The 25,079-nt window shown below is 58.8% G+C and overlaps 2 protein-coding genes and 1 non-coding gene across 8 annotated transcripts; 2 read left to right on the forward strand and 1 right to left on the reverse strand.

The window, feature by feature from the left end:
* Window positions 1-2,970: 2,970 nt before the first annotated feature.
* Window positions 2,971-3,042, reverse strand: TRNAE-UUC. The gene has a single exon. It is a non-coding gene; the product is annotated as a tRNA-Glu (tRNA).
* A 465-nt stretch (window positions 3,043-3,507) lies between these two features.
* On the forward strand, window positions 3,508-14,685 carry LOC115914767 (ras-related GTP-binding protein A). Its single transcript, XM_030967510.1, has 10 exons — window positions 3,508-3,627; window positions 4,194-4,227; window positions 6,481-6,580; window positions 7,603-7,669; window positions 8,316-8,538; window positions 8,964-9,059; window positions 9,805-9,927; window positions 12,147-12,238; window positions 13,040-13,155; window positions 14,209-14,685. Exons 2-10 carry the CDS (start codon window positions 4,201-4,203, stop codon window positions 14,304-14,306), a joined length of 942 nt encoding a protein of 313 aa, XP_030823370.1. The 5' UTR covers window positions 3,508-3,627; window positions 4,194-4,200; the 3' UTR covers window positions 14,307-14,685.
* A 3,270-nt stretch (window positions 14,686-17,955) lies between these two features.
* LOC115914933 (Krueppel-like factor 8) lies at window positions 17,956-23,813 on the forward strand. Of its 6 annotated transcripts, none has more exons than XM_030967814.1 (5): window positions 17,956-18,006; window positions 21,187-21,733; window positions 22,330-22,456; window positions 22,571-22,704; window positions 22,875-23,813. In XM_030967814.1, exons 1-5 carry the CDS (start codon window positions 17,980-17,982, stop codon window positions 23,054-23,056), a joined length of 1,017 nt encoding a protein of 338 aa, XP_030823674.1. In that variant the 5' UTR covers window positions 17,956-17,979; the 3' UTR covers window positions 23,057-23,813. The 6 variants fall into 6 exon arrangements, with proteins under 6 accessions (XP_030823674.1, XP_030823675.1, XP_030823676.1 ...); XM_030967815.1 differs by lacking the exon at window positions 17,956-18,006 and adding an exon at window positions 20,281-20,350; XM_030967816.1 differs by lacking the exon at window positions 17,956-18,006 and adding an exon at window positions 20,644-20,736.
* Window positions 23,814-25,079: the final 1,266 nt, after the last annotated feature.

Here is a 25,079-nt window from a genome sequence, read left to right on the forward strand (position 1 = left end):
CAGGCCCTCAGCTCACCTCACCTCCTTCAGAGGATTTTGCTGATTTTTTGGGGTGTTGGAAGGACTGAGTGCTGCACACAGGGCACTGCTGCCCTGCATTTAAATAACATTTATTGATCCCCTGCACTCAGGGTGGGCCAAGGAGACAAAGGAAGGCCTGGCTGGTGACTTCTCCTGGTTCAGAATTGCCCAGAGCTCTAAAGGTGCCTCATTTCCCTGGGCACGGACAGGCGGGAGCACTGATGGCCCTTCGTGGCTGTGTGAAACACCTTCCTGCCCGTTTTGTGGCTCTCCGTTCCCTAAAACCAATGGAAATGTTCAGTGTGTGAAGAAAACCCTTCAGAGAAGGCAGGGAGAGCCTTGGAACGTTTGCTGAGCCCTGAGTACAGCTTTGGTCAGAGCAGCGAACCCCAGGCTGCCTTTTGTGCACATTTTACACAAAATGTTTCAGTCTTCAGGTTTTGGCAGCTCAGTTTCGGGTTTTTCTCCTTGACAGTAACGATTCTGTGGGGTCACTGGTTTATTTCAGAGCACTCCTGAATTAAACAATGCCTGCTGGTGAAGCTATTTTTGTCTTGTGGGCTGAATTTATAAATTGGGATATTTTTGGGAGTGAGCACAGCTTCCTGCCTGCTTTCCTGTGCTGCTGCTAAAGATGAAGGGCATGCTGGTGCCTTTATCTTTGTATCTCTGTGCCAACAGCCCAAAATCCCAAATCCAGGGCAGTCTGTCAAGGAAGGAGCTGAGCCCCACCTCCTTCAGCTCTTTGTGGTCTGCCAGAGTCACAAAAGCAGGAGTTTGAAGTGCTTGTGCTCAGTGCTTGTGCAGTTGGCTCCTGGAGTGAGGGGTTATCTCTGCACAGCCCCTGAGCTGCACTTTTTACAGCTTTTGGGTTGTTCTGTGAAAATTTGGCCGATAAAACTTCAAAAATTAACAAGTTGAGTGTAGAGGATCTGTGAGCAGAAGGCTCGTGCTGAACAAGGACAGCTCAGAGCAGCTGCTGGCAGCAAGTGAATGTTGTCATTGTGCAGCTCGGTTAGAAACTGAGTTCCAAAATTGGAGACAACTTGTTCTCCTGCAAGAACATCAGGGAATTAGACAGATTTTATCAGAATATTCTGACTTTGGACCACTTTCTTCAAAACTCTGCTTTAAAAATAGAGGAGAGGTCCAGAAGGAAGGGGGGTGGGAGAGAAAAAAAACCATTTTAATCTCTTTCCCCTTTCACAGCTAATCAAACTTGGATTTTTTTTTTCTGTTTAATTGGGATATCTGAGAGTTCAGCAAGAAGAACAAAGAGGTAAAATGGCTCCAAATCCTCGTGGACCTTGGCACAGTTTTAGGGGACACAAAGTTACTGTCACAGCTTCTCCTGGGAATTGTTTTGCATGAATATAAAACGAACACACCCAGAGTCAGACAAAACTCTGCAATTAGGGCTTCAGGGTCTGACAAGGATATTTGAAATGTAAATAGAAAACACTTGTTAAAATCCAGTGCAAGAAGGAAGGGAGGTGGGTGTTTTCCTGACATATTTCCTGGTTTTAAAGGAGAAATCCAAACCCATTTTTATGTCTATGTTTGCTTTAAAAACTTTAAGGAATGGGGGGGAGAGGGGAAAAAGCTTCAAAAAGCTTCAGAACCTGGAATCCTATGGGACCAGCACTGCCTTTCCCACCCATCGAACAGTTCAAGGTTTGCCAGGGTGGAATTTCCTTGGAGCTGCCTGAAAGTGCCCGGTGCCAAGGGAGGGAGGCACTGAGGGGACACTTTCAGGATGGCTTTCAGGAGACACCCGAGGTGACTGATGGCTCTGGGAGGGGACACAGTGAAAAACACCAATCACTTGTTTTTAAAATTTAAAAAGTTTAATAGTAATAAAATGGTTCGAAAAATAGCAATATAATTAGAGTAATAAAAATTTGGATAATTAGGATTTAGGACAATATGAGACAATAAAAACAAAGAGTTTAGGACAGTCCAGGTATCTCTTTCTGGGCAAAATAAGCCCAAAAAAGGACCCACGTTACAGAGGATTAACCCTTAAATACAACAGCCTGTTGCATATTCATACACTTCATACCTGATGCATAAATTCCATTCAAACACAGGATTCTGTCCTGGCAGTGTCAGCTTCTTCCTCTGAATCCTAACAGCATCTTCAGGGCTGAGTGAGGTGGGAAGAAGTTCATTTCTTCTGATAATGGAGCAATAAATTCTCTTTCTCTGAAAGATTTAGGAGTCCTGTGGCTGCTCTCTCACTGCGAGTCCTTTTTTTAAAAAAAGTATCCTACATAGCATAGTTTCTATTTTAACATTATGTTATAACTTAAAACTGTATTTAACACACTACTTAAGAAAATTAATACAGCATAACTTTCCGACATAACACATATAATATTCATTTTAATATTTGCAAAAAGCCAGTCATAAAATATGCATTTTTCACAGACACCCAAGGTGATGGCCCCGGGTCCGTGGCAGCAGCAGCTCCCAGGATCTCTGGAAGCCAGGAAAGCCCAGCAGATCTCTGAGTCCACAGGTCTGAGGGAGCTGCCAGGAGTCCCTTCAGCAATAAACACATATAAATCTATATATCATATGTCGATTTCTATGTATGTGTCTTCAGCACAATTCTATTTGCCGTGAGGAAGTCAGGGTGGTTTAAAACACACCGTGGGACACAAGCAGGAATTTTCTTGCTTGCGAAAAAAAGAGAGAAAAGGCCAATTAACAGCATGTTAATTAGCTGGGGGCTCTATGCTCCAATGCACTTGAACGTTTAAATAGGTATGAGCCTGTGTTTGCAGCGGCAAAGCTGCTTCCTACGGCTTCAGGGGGCTCCTGGCGCCGAGAAATTTTGCCGCAAAGGTGCAAAAATCCAAGTCCCGAAGCAGTTTTGGGGGAGAACGTGCAGAAAATTGGAAAGGAGGGGGGAATGTTTCCCCATCCGACAGGAAAAATTGAAGCTTCCCATACCGGGAGTCGAACCCGGGCCGCCTGGGTGAAAACCAGGAATCCTAACCGCTAGACCATATGGGAGGCGTTGAGAAACGTTGCACCCGCGCGCCCCAAAAGTCTACTGCCCTCCCCGCTGACCGCCATAGGCAGTTTCGCCGGGCGCCGCTTTGCCGTTCCATGGGAGACACCGGGAGTCACCGGGAATTACCGAGACTCATCGGGACCCCCCAGTAAGCGCCCCCGCCTTGCCAGAGAGACGCTGCCCTCAACCAACATGGCGGCCGGGGCTTCGGCTGCCCCGCGCCCGCATCACGTGACAACAGGGGCGCGCGCGTGCGCGGGGCGGGGGGGGTGAGCGCTCACGTGACCGGCGGCGGCCGCCGAGCGCTGGGTCCCGTGAGCGGGGGGGGAGGGCGGTGGGACCGGGGCACCGCCACAGCCCCGGCACCGCACCGGGCACCGCCACAGCCCCGGCACCGCACCGGGCACCGCCACAGCCCCGGGCACCGCCTCCGGCCCGCCGGGCACCGCACCGGCCACCGCCTGCGGCCCGCCGAGCCCCGCACCGGGCACCGCACCGGGCACCGGCCCACACCGCCCGACCTGCCGGCGCTCACACCGGCAGCGCCCCCCGAGCCGGCCCCGAGCCGCCCATCGCCGCCGGAGGTACCGAGGCGCGGCCCGGCCCGGGGAGCGCGGGCACTGCGGGGAATCCCGGGGGAATCGCGGGGATGGGGCTGCGGGGAATCCCGGGGGAAGGGAAGGACGTGCCGGGAGAGGGGGCTGCGGGGATCCTGAGGAAGGGGCTGCGGGGATCCTGAGAGAAGGGGCTGCGGGGATCCTGAGGGAAGGGGCTGCGGGAATCCTGAGGGAAGCGGCTGCGGGAATCGTGAGGGAAAGGAAGGGGCTGCGGGAATCCTTAGGGAAAGGAAGGGGCTGCGGGAATCGTGAGGGAAGCGGCTGCGAGGCACCGCCGGCCCGGCCGCAGCCATCCCAGCCGGGCCGGGGGTTTCGGGAGCGCCGGAGGTTTCCCGGCAGCAGCGGGAGTTCCCCATGGGCCGGAGCAGGGGGAGGGGAGCCGGGGCTGTGTCAGCGCTTCCCCAGTACCGGGGGTGGGAGCGGCACTGGGATCGGCATTGGCATCGGGATTGGGATTGGCATTGATATTGGGATTGGCGAGCGGAGTGTGTGCGTGTGGGAAGCAGTGATCCAAGGTGGGCTTCTCTCTGCAGGTGTGTGATGCCAAGCACAGCCATGAAGAAAAAGGTAAGGACAGGGAGGAGAATCCTGTGTTTCCCTTCCCCATCCCCATCCATGAGCACTGTTTGTTGTCTCCATCCCTTGGCTGGGGCTCTGGTGCTTCTCAGGGTCAGCACTGCATCCTCTGCTGGAGGTGCCAGGCGTTAAACCCGGCTTTAATCCTGGCCTGGATGGGCTGGGTTAAACCCGGCTTTAATCCTGGCCTGGATGGGCTGGGTTAAACCCGGCTTTAATCCTGGCCTGGATGGGCTGGGTTAAACCCGGCTTTAAACCTGGCCTGGATGGGCTGGGTTAAACCCGGCTTTAATCCTGGCCTGGATGGGCTGGGTTAAACCCGGCTTTAATCCTGGCCTGGATGGGCTGGGTTAAACCCGGCTTTAATCCTGGCCTGGATGGGCTGGGTTAAACCCGGCTTTAATCCTGGCCTGGATGGGCTGGGTTCCTGCAGAGCCTTCCCCGGCAGTTGCTGTTCCCCGAGTGCTGCTGGGGCTGTTGCAAAACCCTCTGCAAAACCCTGTGCTCAGGGAGGAGGATCTGCTCCTGTCCCTTCCCTGTCCCTGCCACCCTCCCGAGGTGTCCCAGGAGCCCCAATCCCCTTAGGGCTCCAGGAGGATGAAATGTAACACGTGGGGAAGGAGCAGCAGCTCTGGGCATGGCAGGGGTGGGTGTATCCCAGCAGGAGCACATCCAGAGCTGTTAAAGGAATATCTGGCTGCTTTTCCATGCTGAGGTGGGGTTGGGTTCCCTGCCTGGCTCTCCGTGCTGCTGTCTGACCCCTTTGCAACCTCTGCAGCCTAAACTTTGGGAATTGGGGCTGGTTTGGGCTGTGCCTCAGTGGGATCGAGTTTCTGCCTGGGATTTTGTGCTGGTGCTGTGAAATAAGAGCTTGGCTGTTCCCTGGGATCAGCTCAGGGGACAGGACAGGACAGGACAGCATCTGGGGGGCCTGCCCAGCCCTCCTGGGTGTGGAACAGCCAGGAACACTCCTTGTTGCCAAATCCTGGAGCCTGTGGGCAGCTTCCCTGTGGCCAGGGTGCTCCCAGCCCCGAGCTGCTGCAGGGATGAGCTGAGCACACAGCCCTGGGGAGCTGTGCCTTGCTTCTGTGCCCAGCTCCTGCCCTGCTGTCCAGGCTGGGCAGCACCCACTGGGCTGCTCTCCTGAAATCCCTCCTGGATGGCAGACTGGCAGGGCTGCTGCCAGGAGCTGCATTTGGCTTTGTGACTGGAACTTGTTTAACAGCTGGGTTTTGTGAGCAGGGCTGTGTTGGCTGCCACTGATGGGTTTGTTTTGTTTAATTTTTATTTTTAGATCACAGTGTAAAGCCTTGCCTGATGTGACTGTCTCTGGTGTGACTGTCTCCCCTCATCCCCACCCCCAGCAGCATTCCCTACTTTTTGGTGCCTCTCCTTTCCCCTGGGCTCTGCAGGGATGGGACATCATGGAGCCAAGAGTCTCCTCTGGAGGGGCATCACTGGAGCCACAAAGGGTCTCCCCTGCTCTGGGGATGCTGACCTGGCTTGTCTCATCTGCTTTTCCCTTTTTTTTTTTTGGTCTTCTGGCACCTGAAAGTGGGAATGTCCCTGGTATTTAGGGAAAAGAAAACCAGTCATGTTGTGGGAAGAGCAGTATTAGGAGGTCTTTAAGGTTCCTCTCAACCCTGTCTGGTTAGGACCGAGTGTTTGGGGTGGAAAACCAGGAGCTGAGGGGTTGTTTTTGGTCTGGAGGAGTTGAGACAAAACTGTTCCTCATCTTTAAAGTCCTTTGGTGCCACCAAAGCCATCAGGTGGGAGTGGCTGGGAATGGGGAGGCAGCTCCTGCTTTTCCCAAGTCCTGTCCACGTTTTTGGAGAAAAGTGACCAAGGCCAGCAGGGAGGTGGGATGACCATGGCCAGCAGGGAGGTGTGATGACCATGGCCCAGGGACCAAGGCCAGCAGGGAGGTGGGATGACCATGGCCCAGGGACCAAGGCCAGCAGGGAGGTGGGATGACCATGGCCAGCAGGGAGGTGGGATGACCATGGCCCAGGGACCAAGGCCAGCAGGGAGGTGGGATGACCATGGCCCAGGGACCACCCAGGAGTGGCTGGGATGTCTGTCCTGCTCCCCACGTGCTGCTCTCTGTCTCTCTCCTGGTGCATTCGCAGCTGGACTGTGCTGTGCTGTGTTCAGTGCCTTTGGCAGTGAGATGTCAGCTCGAGGGAGCTGGGGGGGACTCAGTGCTCTGTGGGAGCTCATTTTTCCTTCTTTCCCTGTGTGCAGGTGCTGCTGATGGGTAAAAGTGGGTCTGGCAAGACCAGCATGAGATCCATTATCTTTGCCAACTACATCGCCCGGGACACGCGGCGCCTGGGGGCCACGAGTAAGGAACTGCCCCATTCCCGCAGCTCCAGCCCTCATCAGGGGGTGGGGCCGTTCCCTGCAGCCATCCCCGGGTCCCTTGGGTGTGTCCCTGCAGCTGCCACATCCCGCTGGGAGCTTCGGGATCAGCCGGGGACAGGCAGGAAGAGGAGGGAAGGGAGAGGCAGCACTGGGATCGGCTTGGCTGCTCTGTTGTTCAACTTTCATCCTTAACTCCCTGTTTTGGGATCAGGAGGCAGCCTTTGCTGCTTTATTGTTCAACTTTTATCCTTAACTTCCTTTTTTGGAAGCAGCCTTTGGTGCAGCTACACCTGCCAGAGCCTCCTCTGTGTTGATGGAATGTTCCTGCTCCTGCAGGGATCTCCAGCACAGGGATCCTGCAATGCCTCCATGGTTTTGGCAGGATGATGCACTGGGCTTAGTGAATGCCTTTCCTTTTTCCCTTTCCAAAGCCTTTGTTGGGAAAGAGCAAGAAGTGATTCCTCTGGGAGAGGTGGATGAGTGTTGGGATCTGGTGCTTCTCACTGGGAGGGGCCTGTGTGGATTTAATGTCAGGGATTGGTGTAAATTTCCTCTTTGCCATGAATTTGGCCTCTTCCTGAAGTTTACATTCCCAGTGTTCCTGGTTTATTTTGTCAGGGATGGCTTAAAGCCCTGCACAGTCATTCCTACAGTATCCCAGGGATCAGGGAATGTGTGAGTGAACAGGAACGCTCACTGCACTTCTCAGGAGAGCAGTGGGCAGGGAGGCCTGAGTTCTTCTGGGAAATGGGGTTTTGGTGGGATTTAACAAACGGGGGCTGCTTTGTGAGGAATGCCCATCCCTGGAAGTGTCCAGGGCCAGGCTGGATGGGGCTTGGAGCAGCCTGGGATAGTGGAAGGTGGCAGGGGCTGGAATGAGGGCTTTAATCCCTTCCAGCCCAAACCATTCCATGATTTGGTGCTGATTTCCATGATTTTTGGCTGCCCAAGCTCTGCCTGGGTGTGTGGTGCAGTCAGTGAGCTCCTGCTGTCTCTTTGCAGTTGATGTGGAGCATTCCCATGTCAGATTCCTGGGAAACCTGGTGTTGAACCTGTGGGACTGCGGAGGGTAGGTACTGATTATTCCTGGCCCAGCCTTTGGGGGAGGCTCTGGGGAATCAGGGTGGGTGGAGCAGGGTGGATTCTCCTCCCCCTGGGATGAGGTGGTGCCGAGGGAATGCTCCTTCTCCTGCTGTCCTGAGGTGCTGGAGTTGCTCACTCCAGTTCCATCCAGGTGGGATTTGTGCAGAGAGGCCATGCTGGAGGTTGATCCTGTGGCTCCTGGAAGCAGCTGTTCTCAAGGAATGCTGTCCCCTCCTCAGCTCCATGGCCTCTGGACCATCTCAGTCATGTTCAGCCAGAGTTAAAGGAGATTTAATCCTGGGATTTAAGGCTGAACTGATGCTTTGGGTCACGTTTCACCTGTTCCTGCTGCTGTGGGCTTTCACAAAGAGCTCCTGAAAGCCAGCCTGGGGCCAGAAGCAGCAGCACATGAGGGAAGCTTTGGTTTCCTGTGGGACTGGGGTGGCTGGTGCTCTCCAGGAGCATCCAGCTTTCCTTGGGAATGCCCAGGGCACGCAGCTCCAGCCTGGCCTCCCCAGTGGGGGCTGCAGCTCCAAATCCCAGCCTGGCCCTCCTGGCAGGAGGAGCTTCCCACAAACCCAGCATGCCAGGCAGGAGCTGCCCTAAGGGAGTGTCCTGCTCTGCCCCCTCAGCCAGGACACCTTCATGGAGAACTACTTCACCAGCCAGAGGGACAACATCTTCCGCAATGTGGAGGTGCTGATCTACGTGTTCGACGTGGAGAGCAGGGAGCTGGAGAAGGACATGCACTACTACCAGTCCTGCCTGGAGGCCATCCTGCAGAACTCCCCCGATGCCAAGATCTTCTGCCTGGTGCACAAGATGGACTTGGTGCAGGAGGACCAGCGGGATCTGGTGAGGAGCTGGCGGTTGCCATGGAAATGCATCCCTCATGCCCTGCGGGTCACACCTCAAAGGCAGCCCCTCGGGGCTGTTCCTCGAAGGCTTTCTCAGATCTCCTCAGAGCTTTTCCTGCCTTCTTTTAAAGTGTGTCATCCTGGAATCCAGTGGAGAGCAGCAGTGCTGGTTTTTAGGGACAAGAAAAGCCTTTCCTGCCTGGTTCCAGAGCTCCCAGCACACCTTGGTTCCTTCCAACCCAAACGATTTTGGGATTCTCCAGCAAGACATCCCTGGCCCTGCTGCTCCCTGGGAGGGTTCCTGGCCACTCTTCCCTGCAGTGTCCCAGAGATCCATGTGAAATTCATCCCATAAATCCATACAGCAGCCACAGCACAGGCAGGAACATTTCACTCAATCCCTCAACTCTCTTTGCTCCCCAGATTTTTAAGGAGCGCGAGGAAGACCTGAAGCGCCTTTCCCGGCCCTTGGAATGTGTTTGTTTCAGAACTTCCATCTGGGATGAGACCCTTTACAAGGTTGGTGCAGCTTCCTCTCCACATCTGCCTTCCCACTGGGAGCAGAGCAGGAGGAGGATCCCTGGAGCTGCTGCTGGTGTGTTCAGCTCTGCAGCTGCTTCTGCGGGGTGTCAGTGAAACCCAAATGAATCCTGGGTTTATTAATTAATTTTTAAAAGTCAGGAGTGTGTGTTAAATATCAGGAACTTGGCAGACAGGCATCTAAATATCCCCCTGGCTCTGGGAAGGATGAGTTTGCCACTGCCCCACACCTGGGTCAGCAGCTGGGCAGGGAGGGGAGGCTGAACTTGGAAAATCTGAGTGTGGATGAGCACAGATGTTGATCCCAACATCCCCCAGCCCCTCCTGTGCTTGTTCCTGGCCTGTTGGGATAAGGTGGAACTTTGTTTGGGTCAGGGATGAGCTGCCAAGTGTCCATCTGCGTGCTGACCTTGCTCAGGATTAAAAATCTCTGTGAACTCGAGTGGGAGAAGGAGACAGAAGCATTCCCAACTTAAAGCAGGGATGATTTTAGTCTGTTCAGCAGCACTGTAGTTGCTCTGCCTGCTGGAGAAGAACTGGAGCCAGGGAAGGGTCTCCTCAGGTCTGGGCTCCCTCTGGGACCTGGGCATGGAGGGTGGAGAAGCTTCTCAGCCTTGCCCAGGCTGTCAGCACCCAGAAGTGCCAAAAATCCCTCTGGGAGCACATTTCTCACAAGGGGCTGAGGAGAGGAGCTGGTGGGACGTTTCTGTGTCTCCCTGTGCAGGCCTGGTCCAGCATTGTCTATCAGCTGATCCCCAACGTGCAGCAGCTGGAGATGAACCTGAGGAACTTTGCTCAGATCATCGAGGCAGATGAGGTGCTGCTGTTTGAGAGAGCCACATTCCTGGTGAGTTCCTGGCATGGATTCCCTGGATGGAGCTTCCCTTTCCCTCCCCTCTGCTCTGGAGCCAGGCAGGAAGAGCTGGGGGTGCTCACCTGGAGAGGAGAAGCTCCAGGGAGAGCTCAGAGCCCTGCCAGGGCCTGAAGGGGCTCCAGGAGAGCTGGAGAGGGACTGGGGACAAGGCATGGAGGGACAGGACACAGGGAATGGCTCCCAGTGCCAGAGGGCAGGGATGGATGGGATATTGGGAATAGGGAATTGTTCCCTGTGAGGGTGGGCAGGCCCTGGCACAGGGTGCCCAGAGCAGCTGGGGCTGCCCCTGGATCCCTGGCAATGCCCAAGGCCAGGCTGGAGCACCTGGGACAGTGGGAGGTGTCAGGTTGGAACTGGATGAGCTTTGAGGTCCTTCCAAGCCAAGCCATTGTGGGATTCCATGGAAGTTGGGAGGTGCCAGCCCCAGTGCAGAGTGCCCTGATCCAGGCCTTGGGATTCTGAAAGCAGCTGCTGGGACCCTGTGGCCCATGGGAGCATCCCAAAATTCCCCCTGCAGCAGCTGAGTTGAGCTTTGGTTGGGGTTTCCTCTTGCAGGCTCTGGGAGTGTTTCATGTCCCCGTTGTGGTGGGACTGCTCTGAGAATCCCCCTCTGCACAGGGCAGGAACCTTTTGTAGCTTCACAACCAAACCTTTTCACTTCCTCCTGCTGGGGCATTTGAGCTGGACCTGATTTCTTTTGGTTTTTGATGTTCTGCAAATCCAGAGCATGGATGGGGGGTCAGCCATGGGATTGTGATGCTTTTCCAGGTCCCTGTGCTCCCAATCCCTCTGCAAAGGTGCTGGATAAAACCCCTCTTGGTGCTTGGCTATATTCCTGATTGCTGGGCTGGGCTCTTCACACTTTGCACCAAACTCTTGCTGAGCTGAAGGAAATACTTGAATTATTTGGAGTGTTTTCCTTGCTGGTGATTTGGAAATGATGGAGGGAATTTGGGAAAGGAGCCATGACTTTTTTTTCCTCCTTAAACTATCAGAAACAAACACTTGCCATGCCTGGCAAGTTCTGCTTTTTTGACCTTCTGGAGATAATGAATAGTTCCACCTTAGGGTGTGTGACAGTGTGATTGTTACAAGGACATTTTTAACTGAAAGAAATTATCTTTGCTTCAAAAATTGTGTGCTTAATTTAAGTGCAATGGTGACTTCTTAAAAACCTCCTCCCTTTTTTTTCATATACTTAAACATTCTCAGGGCTCTCTTCTCTTGAAGGGAAATCTTCCTGTGAAAATCTCTTTGGGAAATCTTATTTTGAAAACTTTATTTTGAAATTGTGTTTAAATTGTAGTGAAAAAACCTCATCTGGGAAGTCTAGGAAGGAAATTGAACACTGGGAACTGCAAGTCTTGAATGTGGCTAAAACTGTGCTTGTGGGAATAATTATGCAAGTTTAAAAAGTGATGGGTTTAAGGTGGTTAAGGGAAAAAAAGAGGGAAAAAACCCTAAATGTGACTCCCTGAATAGAGCAGTTTCAGATCCCTGTGCAAGGGCTCCTGTCATGTCCAGTGAGCTGATTTGGGGATTGTGAAGAGTTCAAAGCAGCTGGCCTAAGGTTTTGAAGAGGTTCCTGTCAGGTTTGCTGTGGGGATGGAGCTGTGTGGGCAGGAAATGCAGCTCTCACTCCATGTGGCTGAGCAATAAAGGGCTGGGGCCACCAGCTCGGTGGGAATGTTTATGGAGATGTTTTCAAGGGTTCCTAAAGCCCTTCAGACCCTCTGGGTGTTGGCATCAGGGCTGCTCCCTCTGCTCTGCCTGGAGTCTTGGAGAAGGAATTCCCAAGGACCCAGCTACCTTTGAGCTGCTTCTCTTGGGGAGGAGCAGCTTGGTTTGGCTTTGGGATCACTGCCTGTGCAGAATGGGAGGGAAAATCCATCCCAGCACTCAGCCCATTCCTGAGGTGATGGACACATTTTTTACTCTGTTTCCACCTATTTTGGGACCAAGATGTGAAGCCCTCAGGGGACAGTGGTGTCACCTGGCAGGTCTGTGCCATCCTTTGTGTGCTGATCCTGTCACTGAGCTTCTCCACCAAAGCACCAAAGAATTTCTGTAAAACTGCCAAGACCAGTCAGCCAAAGGCAGAGGGGATCCTCCCTGCTGCCCAGGCATTCCCAGAGCTGCTGTGGGAGGGCTGGGCTGGAATCCTGACTGGCTCTGCCTGTGCCCCTCTCCAGGTGATCTCCCACTATCAGTGCAAGGAGCAGCGGGACGTGCACAGGTTTGAGAAGATCAGCAACATCATCAAACAGTTCAAGCTGAGCTGCAGGTGAGCTGCTCCCATCAGCACTGGGGACGTCAGGGCTATTCCAGCTCTTTCCAGAGAATCCCAGTTTGACTCCTCAGCAGCTGGAATGCCAGGGTGGAATATTGCTGGAGCACAAATCATTTAAATGTTAATTTAATGCTCGTGGTGGGAGAGCTTTGGTGCTGTTTTGTTCCAGGTCTCCTCCTTCTGGATCAAGGCAGGGGAATTCCAGGGCTGAAGTGATCAGAAGTGTTTCTCTTGGAAACTGGGAATGGAGAGCTCTGCTCCAGCCCAGGCCCACAGGGCTGCCTGGGGAGAATGGGGCTTGCAGGCACTGTTTATCCCTGTTCTCAGTGGAAAAGTGGGAACCTTGGCTTTGCACAGCCCTCAGGCTCCACTGCCAGGTTAATTGTGAGGGTGTGTGGAGCTGGACAGAATGGAGAAGTTTCTGGGGGGGGTTTACAGATGTTCAGATATCTCCAGATATTCCCATTTTATGCTGATTTCTGCTGCTCATCCAGAGTGTCCAGCTGGGAATGGCTGAGCCCTGGTATCCATGGGGAGCAGGCCTGGTCAGGGGGGTTGTGTCTGGAATTTCCTTCATTCAGTGCACAAGCAGCTGATATTGTTCTCATTTGGCCCCAAACTGAGGAATTTGCCTTTAAAACCAAGCCCAGCCAAGGCCCTGCTGTAGCCACACCTTACCAAGTGGGAATTCCAGCTCCTCCTTGTTCCCAACAGCTCAGATCAGGGATTTTGGCCATGTGGGCACAAAAGCACTTCATTCACTCTTTTTCTCCCCTTTATTTCCTTGTTTTTCAGTAAGCTGGCAGCTTCTTTCCAGAGCATGGAGGTCAGGAACTCCAACTTTGCTGCTTTCATTGACATCTTCACATCCAACACCTACGTGATGGTGGTCATGTCAGACCCCTCCATACGTAAGTCAGAGCCAAGAGAAACCTGCTTGGGGCAAAAAAAAACCCAAAAAAACCCTCAAAAAAGGTGGAATGAGTCCAGTTTAAACAGTGTTTCTCTTGGAAAATGAGTTAAGAGGGAGGGATTGAGTGTGAGCAGGACCCTGCAGAGGTGGTGGTGGCACAGCTGAGCTGCTGCTGCTGTCACAGGGAGCCACCAAACCAGACCTGGCTGAGCAGGTCGTGCCTAAAGCCTATTTTGGGCAGTTGGGAGCTGGCAGCCTCGGTGATTTTTGGGGAGGAAGCAGAGCTGGCTCATGTTTGGGTGTTGCTGGGCTGTCTTGGGTGGACAGGCTCTAATTTTAGCAGCCTCTATTTATCCCAAGGAGGAGCTGCAGCAGTGCCAGCCCGCAGCCCCTGGGAGCAGATCCCTGTTTACACAGCTCTTGGAATTCCTGCTGGGAGCTCAGGGGCTCCAGGGACACTGCCCAGCACTGTCCAGGCCTGCTGCTGTGCTTTCCCTGCCCTCCTCCCTTGGGGAATTAGGGACACTGTGGGATCCCTGGGCATTGCTGGGCTGGGGAGCAGCTCTGGGAGGAGCAGCTGTCCCTGGGAGAGGCTTTTCCTCATGTTCTTCTGGGATCAGCCCTGACCATCCCACGTTAAATTTGCCCAGACCATCCCACACTAAACTTTGCCCAGACCTTCCCATATTAAATTTCGCTCAGACCATTCCATGCTGAATTTTGCCTAGACCTTCCCATGCTTAATTTTTACCCATCCCACATGAAATTTTGCCCAGACCTTCCCACGTTAAATTTTCCCCAAGCCATCCCAGATCAAATTTTGCCCAGATCTTCCCCCATTGAATTCTACCCAGATCATCCCACCTTAAACCTTGCCCAGACCATCTCACATTAAATTTTTCCCTGCCCAAAATCCCCCTGTGGATTTTGCCTGGCTTGGGAGCAGACAGCCCCTGCAGACAGAGCTGTTGGAGCCAGGCAGCCCTGAGGCCATGGTGACTCTCACCCTTTTAAACTTCTTTTTATCTCCCCTGTCCCTTTTCCTTCGCAGCTTCCGCGGCCACGCTGATCAACATCCGGAACGCCAGGAAACACTTTGAGAAGCTGGAGAGGGTGGATGGACCAAAGCACAGCCTGCTCATGCGCTGATCCCAGGCACCGGGGCTTTGGGGGGAGAAAAAACAGACCGGGACTACTTTTTAGGAGAATCTAACACTGTCCATGTCTTTGTTGGGCTTTGAAATGAGTGTGCTGCTTGTTTTTTCTCCTCATCACGTTGGACACTAGAGCTGGGGGCTGGCCGGATCCGCCGCGGACCTTCCCGGATTCCCTGGCACGGGAGGGTGGGGAAGGAGGCAGGAGGGTGAAGTGCCCGCAGGGGGTGTGGCAGAGCCCTCCTGGATGCGCGGCTGCCGGCTGATGGGATATTTACTGTTTCCTTGGATGGTTGCTAGAATAAGTTTATAAATTTCTCCTCATCTTTGGTCATGGAAATAAACTTTTGCTACCAGGGATTTCAGATCTGAAAGCTTTGCAAAGTGGGTTTGATTTCTCCCGAATCCCGAGGCAGCTTTGGCAAGCAGGAGCTGTAGGGGCTGGGTGACTCCTTTTGTGGTTTTGGGGGGATTTGGCTGCAAGCCGTTCCAGAGTTTCACTGGGAATCGCTTGGCAGCATCTCCCTCCCTTTATTCTCTCTTGCTGCATCAAATTACTGTGTAAAAAAGGGTGTGGTGCCTCCGTGCCTGGCTCTTCCCTGTATCCCTGCCCACACACCCGCTGGGAGGGGACAAATCCTCCGGGCCGAGTCCGGGAGTGGCAACGAGGAGCTAAAAGGGCCGGAGGACCTGAGTCCAGGGGAGAAATCCACCGGGGCGAGTCCAGGAGTGGGAATGAGGAGCTAAAAGGGTTGGAGAACCTGAGGGCTCCGCACAAGAGCTCCCAGCCCCGCTCCACGCTCCGGGAATTCCACACCCGCGTCTCGCACCGCCCACCCGGCAGCTGCCGGGCCTCGGGCTGGGGGAGTTCATGGGAATCGTCCCCGAGGGAGAGGAGCTGCTCCAAGGGAGGCCCTGGGGAGCTGTGAATGGCCGGGCAGTGGCTGACGTTGAGTTCCCCGGGGTGCAGGTGTGGCATACCTGGAGTGGGAATCGTGGAACAGCCCTGACACAGCTGCTGTTCCCCCTTGGAGCTGCCCCGTGCCTGGGATCAGCCCCTGCTGGGAATGTCACAGCTTCCCACACTCCAGCCTGCCCCGGAGCAAGAGGATGATGCTGTGTTGGAGCCTCTGGAATATCCCATCCCACTGGGAAGGGCTTCGGGAGAGGCGGTGGTTGCAGGAGCTTTGGGCACCTGCTGGGAGCTGTGGGAATGCTGCTCATTGCCATGGTGACAGGGGTGCCGCTGGGTTTCCTTAGGGCATGAAGCACAGCAGCACATGGAAGTGGGATGGTGTCAAAGGGGAGTGTGGAGTGGGGAGCAGGTGACACAGAGCTGTGAGGGACAAATGGCCGGAGCTGTCAGGAGCCAAATCCTGGCCAGGCTGGAGCTCCTGGGACAGTCCCCCAGTGGGCTTGGAGTAAAGTTCTGCTGTTCTCCCACTCCAAATCCCTTTTCCTGAAGTGCACGGATCTGGGGGCTCTGTGGGAATCAGCCTGGTCCTTTTGCTGTGGCTGAGGTGCCACTGTGCTCATCGAGTGACAGCCTGTGACAAACACGGGTGGCTGTGTCACAGCCCCTGCCCTGCCTGCTCCCATGGCACCGAGGTGTGTCCTTTGTCCCTTCCCAAGGCAGATCCCAGGCCTTTTTGGGAGCCTGGGGTCGGTAGCTGCTCTGGCTCCTTCCATTCTGAGCAGGGAGATTTGGGAGATCAGGCTCAGCACCCTCTTCCCACTTTCTCTGGCAGCTCCTGCCCTCAGAAAAAATAAAAATTGATGCCTGCTCCAGATGTTTCTCACACAAACATCCCAAACCTGGATGAGGTGGCCGTGATCCTGCCTTTTCCTTCAGCACTTGACCTTGTAATGAGGAGAAACCTGATGCCATGTGTCACTGAGATCCTGAATAAATCCCCCCTTGGCCCAGTTCCTTTTCCCAGGAGCTGCTCTGGGGCCCAGGATGAGTTCTCTGGGACAGGCTCTGCTCCCTGGGGCTGCCTTGGAGCAAATTCCAGATTTTTTGACCATTTCTTTCTTGCCTTGGAGCATGGATGGCTCCAGTGGGGTCAGGCCCAGGCTGTTTCCCCCAGGATGAGCTGTGTAGGGTCAACAGTTCCTGAGGGTCTCCCTGGGGATGCTTCCACTTGTTTTTCCTCCTTAGTGGCACAGAATTGTCCCCAGGAGCTGCTGGGGGGGTGGACATGGGGCTGTGGTGGCCACACTCTGCTGCCCAGCTGGAACCAGCTCCTCCAACCCATCCAGGGGTCACGGAGTCTCCAAAGTCACCCTGAACTGTCCCTGCTGAACTGTGCCTTGGGCACCTCGTGAGGAGCATCTGCACCATTCCCTGCCCCTCCTGCCCAAATCCATCCCTGGGGAGCAGGAGAGGGGGCCTTGGGGGCAACCCCTGCCCTGCTCCCCCATTTCTTCTGTGCTTTTTGGGAGGTCACCTGTGCCTGCTGCTGGTCCTTCAGCTCGGTGACACTGGGCTCGGGGTGCTTTGGGTGCAGGGCCCCCAAAAGCTCCCCAGGGAAAGTTGGCCGAGGGAGGGTCCCTACCTGAGCCTGTCCTGGGGCCTCCCTGGTGTTTCCTGAGGAGGGAGAGGGTTTTTTTTGCCAAAACGAGGTCGGTTTGGTGCTGGTTGCGTATGGTGTGGTGGCTTGGCAGAAGTGGGGGTCACGGGGGTCCCTCCTCACCCTGGATGAGCTCTGTGTGTGCCAAGGTCACCGCCTTGGTGGCCATGACCTGCTCCTGGAGTCACCCCTGGCAGGGACATCGTGAGTAGGGGACACCTGGCTGAGTCCCCATCCGCAGGATTTCCCATCCCTGGGGATGAGCTGGGTCAGGGCTGGGGGCAGGGGGTCCTGGATTTGGGGGGTTATGGGGGTGATTAACCCAGCCTGGCAAACTCAGAGCAGGGTGGGGACATCTCAAGGCTGGGGACACCGCGAGGCTGGAGACACAGCGATGGGAGGAGCCATGTCCCTTGGGACCAGGGCTGGAAAACCAGGGGGGTCCAGGGAGCGTGGGGGTGGATTCCCACTGGCAGTTCCACCCCAGACCCCCCCAGGAAGGGGCCAGGGGACCCCCAGAGCCCCCCACGGCTGCAGCCCCTGGAGAGGCTCCCCCAGCTCTGCCGGGACCCTGCCACCCTGGGAGACCCCCCCGGGGTGCTGAGGGGGTGCCCCACACACCTGGGGGGCTTGGGAGGCAGGGACGGGGGCAGTGCAGGCAGCGCCCCCAGGGCACTGTGGGTGCTCGCGTTTGGGGGTGCTCCAGCGCCTGTGGGTGGAGGTGCAGGAGAGCCCCAGACCCCCAGTGGGGGGGCTGTGCTCCCCCTCATCAGCGCCACGAGCTCCCCCGGGCTGAGGCCTCCAGCACCGCCCCCCCCCCGATTTTGGGGCGCACTCCGTGTGGGGGGGTGGGAACAAGTTGGGGTCCAACCCCCCTCCCCCAAATCCTGCGCGTTCCCATGGCAACGCCGGATGCGAGGGGAGCCGCCCATTGGCTGCCGATGATGTCATCTCAAGGGCGGGGCACCCCCACCCCAAAAAAAAGAGGGTGGGGGAGGGGAGCTCCGCCCCACGCGGCCCCTCCCCGCCCGTGGGGGCCCCACCCCGCCCCACCCGGCACCGCCCCGGGGGCAGCGGCGGCGGCGGCGGCCGGGGATGCGCTCGGAGGAGGCGCGGGGGACGGTGCGTGGGGCCGGGGGCGCGGGGGGCGCGCGTGGGGGCCTGAGGGGGCCGGGGGGGGGGATGGGAGCGCGGGGTCGGACGGGGGGAGGGGACAGGGGAGGGAGGGAGGGGAGGGATGGGGGGGAGGGCCCCGCCCCCCGCGCCCCTCAGGCCTCCCCTCCCCCCTCGCCCCTCACGCGGGGGTCGCGCGTGGGGTGCCCCCCCCACCCCGTGCGCCGCGCGCGCTTCCGGGCAGGGCGCCCCCCCGCGGCCGGGAGGTCACAGCGGCCCCGCCCTGCCCTCCCCTCCCACGCCCTTTGCTCTTAAAGGGACAGGCCCCGCTCGGGCTCCAGCCCCCCCGTGCCCCCTCACCCCACGGGGGTCCCCGCTCCGTGTTCCCTCCGTGCCCCCCCCACCGTGTCCCCAGCCGCCGCCGGCGGAGGGTGGAGCGCGGAGGAAATTCCACGGGGGGGTGTGGCGGCGGCGGCGGGGTGTGACCCCCCCACGCCCACGGGTGGGGGACACGCAGCGGGGGGAGGGGCTGGGGACACGGAGGGGACAAAGCGGTGGGGGGGGGGGCTGTGGAGGGCGTGTTCCCACGCTCACCCCCCCGCCCAAGGTCACCCGAAATGCCTCCTTAAGCTGGTTAGGCTAAAAACGGGGAGCACCAATTATTGCCTTGGAGTGAGGGACACAAAGTGTTGGGAGGGGTGCACAGCACCCCCAGACATGTGGGTTTGAGGGGGGGGCCCGAGCGCCCACCCCGCACCCCTGGCTGGCTTTGGGGTGCACCGGGCTGAGGACGGAGGAATTCAGTTCACCCATAAAGGGGGGGAGGGTCAGCAGTGGTGGAATTTGGGGGGCAACGAGCCCCCCCCGCCCACTCAGCTGCCCCATCCCGCACCCCCTACCCCCGCGGGGCTTTGGGGTGCAATGGACCCCCAAATTTGGGTAAGGGAGGGTCCCCCAGGGGAGGACGGGGTGTCCCTTTTGCACCCCCCCTCAATGAGCCTGTTTGTGGGGACCCCCCGGGTGTGAGGAGCCGGTCCTGGGGGGCTCTGGGGGGACACTGCGGTCCCCAGGTGCGGGGGGCAGTTGTGTGTCTGTGTGGGGGTGTCCCCTGGTGTGTTTTTGGGGGGGGTCTGGCTGGAGGGGGTGCTTTGAGGACCTGGGGATGTGTTGGAGGGGGTCCCTGACAGAGCGAGGGGTGTTCGACGGGTGTCTCTCCTTGTTGGGGAGGGTTTTGGGGGTCCCTGGGTTTGGGGGGGGGTCTATGGGGGTCCCTGCCTGAGAGTGGAGGTTTTTTGGGGGGCGCTGGTAGTTTGTGAGCGTGTGAGGGGGGTGTTTTGGGGGTCCTTGGCTGAGTGTTTGTGTTGGGGGGGTCGCCCCAATATGTGGGTCCTGGGGGGTCTCTGTCTGTGTTTGGGGGTGTTTGGGTCTATACCGTGTGTTTGGAGGGGCTCTGTGCGTTGGGGGGTCCCCAGGTGACGAGGTGGGTTCTGGGGGGGGGGCGATGTCTCTGGCTCTTTTTGGGGTGTGTTTGGGGGGCTCCCGGCTGTACCTGCGGGTGATTCGCGGGGGGCTCTGTTTGGGGGTTCCGTGGCTCTGTCCGTCTGTTGCGGGGGTCCCTGGCTGGGTGCGGGGGTTCGCGGGGGATCCCGGCCCTGAGTGTGGGGGTGCTTTGGGGGAACCCGGTTTTATGGGGACGGTGAATTCGGGGCTCCGTGTGTGAGCGGGGGCTCGGTGCCGGTAATGGGGGGGTTCGGTGCCGGTGCCGAGGACCCTGTGGTGGCGCCGGGGGGTTCGGTGCCGGTGCTTGGGCTCGGTGCCGGTGCCGGGGGTTCGGTGCCGGTGCTTGGGCTCGGTGCCGGTATCGGGGGGGTTCGTTGCCGGTACTTTGGGCTCGGTGCCGGTATCGGGGGTTCGGTGCCGGGGGCTCGGTGCCGGTGCCGGGGGGGTGTGCGGGCTCGGGCGTAGGGGGTTGTTGCCGGTACTTTGGGCTCGGTGGGTATGGGGGTTCGGTGCCGGGGGCTCGGTGCCGGTGCCGGGGGGGGTGCCGGTGCCGGGGGGTTCGGTGCCGGTACTTTGGGCTCGGTGCCGGTATCGGGGGTTCGGTGCCGGGGGCTCGGTGCCGGTGCCGGGGGTTCGGTGCCGGTACTTTGGGCTCGGTGCCGGTGCCGGGGGGGTTCGGTGCCGGGGCTCGGTGCCGGTGCCGGTGGCGGGGGTGCGCTGTAGCCGCCGCCCCCCCCGGGCGGGGCCGGGCGTGTTCTGCGGGGGCGCGGCGCTGGGTGTGGCGGGGCCGGGGCCGCCGCGCGAGGCCGGTGCGTGGGGGCTCCGCGGGCGGGGACGGTCCCTGCGTGGGCAGGTACGTGCGGGGGCCGGGGGCAGCGCCGGGGGTCCCGGGGCAGCGCGGGGGTGACGAGGAGCTCGTTCGGCCGGGGGTTCCCCGCACCGCTTGTCCCCACGCGTGCCCCGGGACCCAGCGCGGGGTGCGGTGCGGCCGGGGGTCCCGCTCGTCCCTCGGTGGTGTCGCGGTCCCGCGGGGGCCCAGCGCCGGCCGTGCCGCGGGTGGGGCCGTGCCCGGTGCCTCCCGCGGGGGCCGGGCCGGGCCCTTTAAGAAGCTCCACCCGCGGCCGAGCCCAGGTGGAGCCGCGGGGCCGTTCGCACCTCGGGCGGCGCGGCCCGGGAGATGGTGCTGCGGGCGGCGGGGGGGAGCTGCGGGCGCGGCGGACACGCGTGGGAGCCCCGCGGGTCAGTGCGTGAGTGACCCCGGGCGGGGGCGCGCGGGCCGGGGGGCGCGGCCCCTTTAAGGCGCGGGGGAAGGAGCGGGGCGGGGCCGCCACCGCCCCGCGCGCGGGACACGCCCCCCGCCCCGCCTCGCCCGTGGGGGCGGGGCCGTCCCGGCACAAAGGCGCGGGCGGGGGGGCGGGGCCTGCGGTTCCCGCCCTCGGCGCGCGCGGCCGCCGCCGTGAGGGGCCGGGCGGGTCCGTGAGGGACGGGCGGGCCCGGCCCTGCCTCAGAGCACGGGCGGGCCCCGCCATGCCCGGCCTGGCGACCCCCGGGTGGCCCCACGCCCCGCCGGAGCCGCCCCGAGGCGCCGCCCCGGTCGGTTGGTTGGTGAGAGCCCGTTAAAAAAACCCCTTCGCCCCCGCCCCGTGCCTCAGTTTCCCTGGCTCCTCACGGACTGCGGGTCTCTTGCAGGGCCAGGGGAAGGCGACGCCCGCCATGAGCTCGTCGGCGCTGCTGGCTGAGGGCCCCCTCGACCCCCCGGTGCTGCTGGCCGACATCAAGACGGAGCCCCCCGAGGAGCTGCTGGCCAGCGACTGCAGCCAGCCCCAGGCCGAGCCCGTCGATCTCTCCCTCAATAAATCCAAGGTGGCTCCAGCCTCGGCCCCGCCGCCACCGCCCTCCACCTCGGTCCAGTCTTCCCCCATGCTGGTGGCTCCCCCGCTTCCCGCTCCCAGCACCGTGTCCATCCCGCCCTCCGGTCTCAGCTCCACCTCGGCCATCCCGGCTGTCCTCTCACCCGGCTCCATCCTGGCCTCCACGCAGGGCAGCGGCGGGCAGCAGATCCTCCACGTCATCCACACCATCCCCTCCGTCAACCTGCCCAGCAAGATGGGCAACCTGCAGACCATCCCCGTGGTGGTGCAGTCCCTCCCCGTCGTCTACACCACCGTGCCCACGGACGGCGTCACCGCCATTACCGTGCCCCTCATCGGGGGGGACGGCAAGAACGCTGGGTCTGGTAAGGGCACCTGGGCGGAACGCTGGAATCTGGGGGGTGGAGGGTGTCTGTCCTGCCTCGTGGAGGGGCAGCCTCGAGGGGGATCTCATTTTTCACTGTGGAGTGTCCCTGCCACTGCTGTGTGCCACTTTCATACAAAGCCTCTCAGCCCCCAGCCTGTGCCCCCCAGGGGACATGGGGAGGGCAGGGACACACAGGGCATGGCACTGCCTGTTCTCCACCCATCCTGCTGCTGGCAGCCTGCCCTGCCCTTCCCACTGGCTGCCTGCTGCCAGCAGCTCTGGTTTCAGCCCAGCTGCTCTCTGTGCCCCCCACAATCCCCTTTCCCAGGACATTCCCAGCTTCCCACCTTATCCAGGATGGGGGACCTGGATCTGCCCTGCTCTGGGCAGGGGCAGGCAGCCAAAAGTGGTGCCCCCAAGTTGTTTTCTCCCTTTGGGGGTTCTCCATCTACCCAGTTGGATTTTATTCTCTGTAGGGACAGGCTGTGCCAGGAGCACTGCAGGAGCAGGGGGAAGGCTGCACCCTGATGTGGGGTGGATGTTTTGGGGATGTCTCTGTTCTGTGCTCACCCCTCGCCTCTCTGTGCCCTAAAGCTTTTCTTTCCCGGACCCCTCCAGTGAAAATGGACCCTGGCTCCGTGTACCCCATGGACATGAACAGCGACAGCGAGGACAGCGCCTCCGAGAGCGGCCCGGCGCCCTTCCAGGACCTGCCGAGAGAGTGAGTGTCCTCCTGCCTGTGCCTCCCCTCCCTTTATGGCCCTGAGCCCCCCCTGAGCCCCCCTGAGCCCCCGTGGGCTGTGGGCCGTGGCTCAGCTCTCCCTGCTCCCGGCAGGCCGGCGGCGCGGGGGCCCAGGGCCGACTCCCCGGACCTGAAGAAGCGGCGCATCCACCAGTGCGACTTCGAGGGCTGCAATAAGGTCTACACCAAAAGCTCCCACCTCAAAGCCCACCGGAGGATACACACAGGTAGGGCTGGGATTGGTGTCCCTGCATTCCCCATGGGATGGTGCTGTGGCCCTGGGTGGCCCTTTGGGAGTGCTGGGTGGGGGTGCCGAGGGATTCCCCGTTGGGAATTCCTGTGAAGGCTTTGGGGGCTCGTTGTGGCGGTGCTGACCCCTCGGTGCTCCCCTGCACAGGCGAGAAGCCCTACAAATGCACGTGGGAAGGCTGCACCTGGAAGTTCGCCCGCTCGGACGAGCTCACCCGGCACTTCCGCAAGCACACGGGCATCAAACCCTTCCGCTGCTCGGACTGCGACCGCAGCTTCTCCCGCTCCGACCACCTGGCCCTGCACCGCCGGCGGCACGTCATGATGTGAGCGGTGCCCGCCGCGCTGGGAGCGGGCAGCGCCTCCCTCCCTCCATCCATCCGCACCCCGCGGCTCCTGCGGGGCGGGGCGGGGACTGCGGGAGCGCCGGGGCCGGGCCGTGCCCGCTGCAGGAGCCCCGCCGGCACGGCACGGGACACGGGACGGCAAACAATGGATTCTGGACTGCTGCCCCTTCTCTCTTGACCCCAGCTGTTTTTATTCCTGGGTTTGTCCTCGCCTGGAGGCTCCTTGACTCCTCACCTGGAATTCACCCAGCAGCTGCCTCCGGCTCTTCAGCCTCCTGCCCGTTGTTGTGCCCCATGTGCTCCCTGCCCCTCCCAGTGCCTGGGAGCCGTGGCAAGGACGGGGGGCAGGGGGTGATGGGCGCCCCTGGAGGAGCTGATGGCCAGTCCTGCTCCATCCCCAGACTGTCCCAGCAGGAGAAGGGACATCACCTCTCTGTGTGTCCCTGAGCACGTGCTGGGCTTCATGGGAAGTGCTGGATGTGCAGAGAACCAGGAGGAAAAGAGGAATCAAGAAAGGGGGAAACAACCCAACAGTGACCCACAAACAAGACCACCATCACCACCACACAAATGGAAACTTTGTGGAACATGGAACTTTTCTTTTATGGAATTCTACAAGGGGGTGGGACAGGGTGGGGGGGACGAGGGCCAGCAGCTCTCGGGTTTTTTGGAAGACTCTGGGCCACTTGAAGTGTTTCTAAGTTAAACCAGCGGCTGTGGCCACATGCTTTGCTTTTTAATAATGGTTTTTGAGGAGTGTTTCTTCATCATCCCCAGCCAACCCCCCTGGTTGCTGGGAGGGTGTCAGGATTTGGGGTTGGATGCTCTGAGCTGTTGGGTGATGGGGACCATGACACCTCCCATGCTCAGGGCAGTCTCTGTGTGGAGCTCCCAGACTCCCTCTGAGCTGGTGCTTTGCCCTGGCTGTGTGGGGATGGGGGAACTGGTGTGAGGAGGGGCTGGGGGAGCACTTCAGGGACCTGTGACCCCTGAAAACAACTCACAGCTGCTTGGGAAAGTGCTTTTCCTCAGCTTCCCATCCACCAGCCAGATGTGCCATGGGCAGAGCTTGTCCCTGGCCTGAGGTGGTCCCTGACCCCATGGCCTGAGGGAGAGTCTGGCTGGGCACAGGTGAAGGGCTGGGACTGCCCCTGGCACAGCCACCCCACCCTGCAGGCCTGGGCAGGAAAGCTGCCAGGTGGGAAATGCCTGTTCAAACCTATTAATGGCAAGAGGCACTGTAGGAATAGCATGGATTGGCCTGGGTGGGTGAGGATGTCACCTCCCACAGGGGACAGGGACAAGGCAGAGCTGTTCAAGGCATTCTGTGTCCAGAGGATGGACCAAGGGAGTCCCAGTGCCCTGAGCTGGACGAGCAGGACTGCAGGAATGATCTTGAATGAACTTGTGCAGGATCTCCTGCTCCAGCTGGATCCCTCCAAATCCCTATGGGACCTGGTGGGATTCATCTGAGAATCCTCCAAGAGTTGCTGATGCCATCACAAAGCTTCTCTTGATGATTTTGAATGGTCTTGGGACTCCAGGAGGTCCCAGCTGGCTGGAAACTGGGGACTGTTGTCCTGATTTTCCAGAAGCGCAAGAAGGAGGACCCTGGAACCCAGAGGCCTGTCAGTCTCACTTCAGTGCCCAGTAAAATCATGGAAAAGATGATTCTGGGAAGTATTGGAAGACACCTGGAGAACAACCCAGTCATTGGTCACAGCTCCATGAGGGAAAAGTGCTGCTTGTCCAGCCTGATTTCCTTCCACAACAGGGTATCCCCAGCAAAGCTTTGATCCTGTCTCTCCCAGGGTCCTTCTGGACAAAATTGTCCAGGCTGCAGCTGGATAAACACATGGGATGGGCAGCAGCTGGCTCCTGGGTTGGGCACAGAGGATGACAGAGTGGGGTGACACCAGCCTGGCACCTGTCATTACTGGCGTGCCACAAGGCTCCAGCCTCATCCCAGTTCTCTTCATCATCCTGATGAACAACCCAGATATAGA

Source organism: Camarhynchus parvulus, chromosome 4A, assembly GCF_901933205.1.
Source record: "Camarhynchus parvulus chromosome 4A, STF_HiC, whole genome shotgun sequence".
Classification (NCBI taxonomy): Eukaryota; Metazoa; Chordata; class Aves; order Passeriformes; family Thraupidae; genus Camarhynchus; species Camarhynchus parvulus.

Bases quoted from the DNA above. Each gene is read 5' to 3' on its own strand.
- LOC115914767 (XM_030967510.1), top strand. From the start codon at position 4,201: ATGCCAAGCACAGCCATGAAGAAAAAG. The intron at 12,239-13,039 runs GTGAGCTGCTCC...CTTGTTTTTCAG, and splicing joins CAGTTCAAGCTGAGCTGCAG to TAAGCTGGCAGCTTCTTTCC. The intron at 13,156-14,208 runs GTAAGTCAGAGC...TTTCCTTCGCAG, and splicing joins CATGTCAGACCCCTCCATAC to CTTCCGCGGCCACGCTGATC.
- LOC115914933 (XM_030967812.1), top strand. From the start codon at position 21,025: ATGCCCGGCCTGGCGACCCCCGGGTGGCCCCACGCCCCGCCGGAGCCG. The intron at 21,734-22,329 runs GTAAGGGCACCT...TGTGCCCTAAAG, and splicing joins CGGCAAGAACGCTGGGTCTG to CTTTTCTTTCCCGGACCCCT. The intron at 22,705-22,874 runs GTAGGGCTGGGA...TCCCCTGCACAG, and splicing joins CCACCGGAGGATACACACAG to GCGAGAAGCCCTACAAATGC.